This window comes from Aptenodytes forsteri, unplaced genomic scaffold (genome assembly GCF_000699145.1).
Source record: "Aptenodytes forsteri isolate BGI_AS27 unplaced genomic scaffold, ASM69914v1 Scaffold193, whole genome shotgun sequence".
NCBI classification, from domain to species: domain Eukaryota; kingdom Metazoa; phylum Chordata; class Aves; order Sphenisciformes; family Spheniscidae; genus Aptenodytes; species Aptenodytes forsteri.
In genome coordinates this window covers 1,720,628-1,725,848 of record NW_008795405.1, presented here as the reverse complement: position 1 = coordinate 1,725,848, position 5,221 = coordinate 1,720,628, and the positions used below count along the sequence as shown (strand labels likewise).

At 52.2% G+C, this 5,221-nt stretch overlaps 1 protein-coding gene across 1 annotated transcript in view; it reads left to right on the top strand.

Moving 5' to 3' along the window:
- Positions 1-859: 859 nt before the first annotated feature.
- Positions 860-5,221, top strand: part of LTBP2 (latent transforming growth factor beta binding protein 2) — a 68,805-nt gene continuing 64,443 nt past the window's right edge. Inside the window, exons 1-2 of the mRNA XM_009280911.1 lie at positions 860-873; positions 1,389-1,459. Coding sequence (XP_009279186.2) covers positions 860-873; positions 1,389-1,459 — 85 coding nt within the window. The remainder of the gene's footprint in view (positions 874-1,388; positions 1,460-5,221) is intronic.

Here is a 5,221-nt window from a genome sequence, read left to right as displayed (position 1 = left end):
AGCTTCATTCATGAACACCAGAACAATCCTTGGCACGCCTGCTACCCACCGTCTTTGGCTCTCCTAAAACGTGAGCCCCACAGCTTGAGCTCTGGCACTTCTGAAGTCTCATCTCATGCCATGTGGATGCAGGAGTCACGAGGATGCCAATTCAGAGCAGGATCATCTTCTGACCCTGCTGTGTTCATGTGAAAGTCAATCCAGAAGACAAATGTGCATGTTTCCGTGGTTCCTGTAAATTCTGTCAGCAGCTCCGACTGCCTTGTCCAGCGTTAGAAATAAACCATGCTCCCCACTTCATTTCCAGAGGCTTTCCAGAGCTTTCAGGCTGCCTATTTCTAACTTTTTATCTTTCGATGACTGTACTCTCCCATCTACCTAGACATGCAAAAGTTACATATTCCCAAAACCTTCCCTCCATGATGAGTAAATACGCTTGGAGAGCAACCTGCAACTTGTTATTCCTTCTTGTTATAGATGTGTAAATATTAGATGTGACCAGAGGAAGCAGGATTAGCTGCCTGCTTGGGCATTGCAGAGCACCTCTTGGAGGCACAGCACTGTCTCTGATACCTGTATGTTGGCAGCAATCACTACCTGAAAACACATAATAAGGGAGAGGTGGGAGGGACATTGTTTATGCAAAGGCAGTCAAAAAGTTGTTGCAGCAAAGTGCTGGAATTAATCGCCATGGAAATGATGCGAGCATCCTGGGGTTAGTCTAGCACCGTGCATGTCAAGCAGGCACAAATTTCATAGCACCGGAGAGTCTCCAGCCCCCGGGGATGTTGCGCCAGAGGCAGATAACAAATGCGGGACTGGGGTGCTCACAAAGGGAGAGCAAGCCTGGGAGTGGCCGATGCGGCTGCTGGTGTACCGTCCCTCCCGGGGTGGGGTTGAGCAATGAACAGCAACAGGCGGCAGCAGTTAGGCAGAGAATGAATTGTTGTCTTTAGCCAAAGCAGCTTGGGACACTTGCGGAGGCGAGACGCTATGACCAAAGTTGGAGTCAGGCCCGATTTACACCCCGATACCACGAAGTGCCGTGAGATCTTTAATGATCGTAGGCCGCCGGCCTCCAATTGCTCTCAGGAGGAAAATGGTTCCTCTGAGCGCTGTGCCAGGAACCCAGCATAATGCCAGTTCAAAAGGGAGATACGCCCTGAGGGACTGCTCACACTGCAGCATTCACATAGTCCTTGGGGGTTTATTTTCCAAGCACTGAAACAACTCAGCCCTTGTCCCATTGGTTTTGATCTCAGCTGCTGGTCCATCTGGAAGGAAATATCAGATGCTGCAGGAAATAATTTTACGGGTGACTCAGAAGTGCTGGCTGCAGAGAGACCTCGGCTTCCCTTCTAACCGTGCTGTTTTGTCTCTCTGCTTAGGCCAAATGTCTGCGGCAGACAGTGTTGCCCAGGATGGACCACGGCTCCCAGCACAAACCGCTGCATCAAACGTGAGTACGATAGTCTCAGCCGGTGCAGGTCTTGCAATGCACCCCTAAAAAGCGTTTGAGTACTGCTGTGACCCTGCACACGTCCCCTGTGCTGTGCCAGGGCAGGAGATGGACTGTGGGGTCCCCGGAGGCAGCACCACAGTCTACCTGTGGGGCTGCCGGGCTGTGGGTCAGCTCTACCCGCCTGCTGGCAAAGTCTGAGCACGCTGAATAATTATGGCTTTACTTTATTATCGTTATTAGTGTCCATCCCGAGCAGGGTCTTGTTGGGGCAGGGCATTGCAACGGCACATTTATGGGTGAGTTTAAAGCCCTGGGCTCTCATTGTCCTGCTTGGAGCAAAAGGCAGGTCTGTGAAAGCCCTAGGAGGTGGGAACCAGCAGAGTGGGCCTGTGCTCACGTGGGCGAGCATTGCTGACACTGAGGGGGAGATCAGGGCTGCAAATTATCTGAGTGCTATTAAGGAAAGCAATTAATGGAGTTGGCACAGTGGCTGGGACGGGTGGGGCTGGAGCGTGGTGCAGCACGTGGGATGTGTAAAATGGCAGGGGGCTGTAGGGTGCTCCTGCAGTGCGGAAGCTGCCCGGCCAGGGCCCTCCTGCCTGCACACAGAGGGGTTAATAAGGGCTCTGCTCCTCCAGTCAGCCCTGCCACAGCCCTGGGGGTTGAGGTCATTTTGGGCTCCCTGACACAGCGCTGGAAGGGAATGGGTTTGGGCAGGCACCAGTACTACGCACGCCAGAGGCAGCTGTACTGTCATCTCCGTCCCCAATAGCTCTGCAACCGCAGCCCAGCCCCTGCCATGATCCCTGTCCCTAAACAACGGGGTTACATCACCCAGCCCACCCGTGGGCCTTCCCAGGGGACTGCCTGCCCCGTGCACCTGCCTGGTCCCAGGGAGGCGAGGGGCTGCCTGTAGCACCCAGACAGCTCGGAGGGCAGGGAGCACACAGGCACCGGGCAGGCTTTCTGGGCAGGAACACCCTGCCCAGAATAGCTGAGAGCATCTGCCTTCACTCGAGTGGCAGCAGCTGTCCAGATGTTTAACAGGGAAAGAGGCTCAGCTTTGTTTGCCGCAGGATCTCATGGCGCTTCGGCCGCGCTGGGATAATTGCATTAGCCATCGCTGTTCAGGAGCAAGGGGCCAAGGGCTGGCTCACCTCCCTTCTCCCTCTCCCCCCGGCCGACAGAAGCCAAACGGTAGAGAGCGTGCTGTGCTGCCAGACAGCGTCTGTAAACAGAGCGCGGGGCCAGCGATGGCAGCATCTTTCTCTCATTAGGGATTTTTGTAGGAGCAGTAGATCTGGGCTCGCAGCCACGCAGGCTGTCTAGCGATTGCTCAGGTGCTGGGCCCTTGTTCCTAAGGATTCATTAAAAGGACACTGTCAACATGATCGGGCCTGACAGTGTCCCCCCGTCCGGGGATGGTAAATCTCAGGCAGGTCTTAGGTGGAGACCAGTGATGTGCAGACATCATTTCGTTCTCAGCTACCTCCCTCGCCTGGCTTTTCTGCTGGAGTTCAAGCTGCTGGGTTTGTTTGGCTGTTTTTAAGGCTGCCGAGGCAAGCTGGACAGCCCGTCCCAGTTAGTTTCTGCACTGTAATACTGTTTAATGTCTGATCCCACGGTCTTTGATATGGGGCATATCAGGGAGGTTAGCGGGGTAGAAATGCAGCCAGTGGGAACCTCTTAGCGCGATGAAGCAGGGAAGAAGTTGGCATTCGGGTCTTGGGCAGGACCTTGGTTTTGATGGGTCTGAGCCTGGGTGCAGGAGAGAGGATAGGCCAAATTGTTGCCTTCATCTGCTCCCTATTACCTACTGAGCGTGGTGATTTCTTCCTTCTCCACCCATGCTTTTCCAGGGACTTTCCTCTTGCAACATCTCTGCATATGACTGAACTCAAGCCGTGGGCAGGTTTCTCTAGCCTTTTGGTTTGTTCCAGCTTCGAGGACCAAAGTGCAGCGAGGACTTGGGGGGTTCTCAGAGAGTCAATGACTGGGAAGATGAAAAAGAGAAATCTCTCTCTTCGGGACACCGATGTTTCCTGGGAAAGTGGAAGTGAGCTAAGGGAGTTTAGGAGGAAGATCTCGCCCGCTTGCAATGGGCTTGGTTTCTACCCACACACTGCCAGGTCACCACACTGAACTGCATACAGGGCATCCTGTGGGGCTCCAGAGGTCTTCCTGCAGGAGGGGACATTAGGGATAATGAGCTACATCTGAACTTGGGCCTGAGGAGTTCATCCAACCTCCTGCCTGTTTAACTTCATCCTGGGGTGAGACTCGGGGCTTTATGTCCTGGGTTTGGTGGAGAAGAAACCCGTACACACAAGCTGGCCGGAAGCCCCCTTGCACTGCCCATATTTCAGGGGCTGCAGGGGCTGCAGTGTGCACGTGTCAATAATTTAGCTGCTGCCTATTAGCTCACCATCCTTCCCCTTTGCTTCAGAGCAGGGGAATCCTCTTGCTCAGCCTCCCAACTTTAGTTCATCAACCTCCACTTTCATCAGCATTATTTACTATGGTTCTCTGCTGCTTCCCAAGATAGCAGCCTCGGCTGGGCTGGTAACGCAGGGTGAGCTTTTTTTCTGACATGGATATTTTAAAGCCTAAAAGAAACATTTTTAATTAGCATGTTGGGAAGGACTAAATAAATTCATGCACTTTCTAATCTTGTACAGATGGTCTTGCATTTAAGGTACTGGATGGAGGCGCAGGGATTCCAGGATGAGTTGCTGGCTCTGCTGTGGTCTCACACTATGTCTTCAGACAGTCGCATTAGCACCTGGGGCTTTTCCACATCTGCAAAATGGAGATGACATTCACATGCTCTCTTTTGTCTCTCTCCTGTACAGTGACTGTAGGGTTTTTCGAGCCCAGACTGTTTTTCACTGAAGTTCTGTTTTCCCTCTCTGTTATTCCTGTATTGCTGTTGATCTCCCTGCCTGTCAGCCTGCACAGATCTCTCACTTGTGTTAAATTGTCCATCCCTTCTGGCTTTGCTAACACAGTCAGAGCTTTAAATTAGAACTGAGATTACATATTGCTCTGCATCAATAAGCAAACTTTTCCATGAGAAAGTGGACTAAATCACCCCAGTGGTGCAAGCCCTTCAGCATCTTCCCAGTTTTCCTGTGGACGCCTAGCTGGATGGACAGGTTCCCCACATTTAAATGGGACTGAGCAGGAGCTGCTTACAGTGAAGATCTACACCACTCTCCTAGACCTAAAGCATGTGCAGAGCAGCAGGGACACAGTAATTGAATGTCACCTTGCAATGCCATTGCTCAGTCCTGGGCCGGGTGTGCCTGCAAAGTGATGGGAGGTTGGACTTGGTGACCTTCCCCTCTGACAGTCCTGCCTGCCTGGCCTAGGTGGGTGGTCAGAGTCACGCCGCAGTCGTTCCTGCAGTGTGACCTTGCAGGGAGGAGTTACCTCATGCACTGAAGACCAGATAGCACCAGACTTGATCAGTGAGGGCACTGCTAGATGCTCTTGAACAAACTGGCATTGCTACTAATGATACTTCAGCAGTGCTCCAAATCTCATCCTTTTATTAAGAGTTTTGAGACGACTCTTTTTGCTTTCCCTAAAGCCTCAGCTCCCCAGACTACAGTGAGAAGAAATGAATGGCTGTCATCTTAACAGAAACTGTTTGTAGCCCCCACAGCTGGGAAGAGACATCTCCCCAGAGAGCAACCCCTGGGCTCAGAAACCAGAAAGCAAAGAGAAAGATTCCATATATATATATATATATTTTTT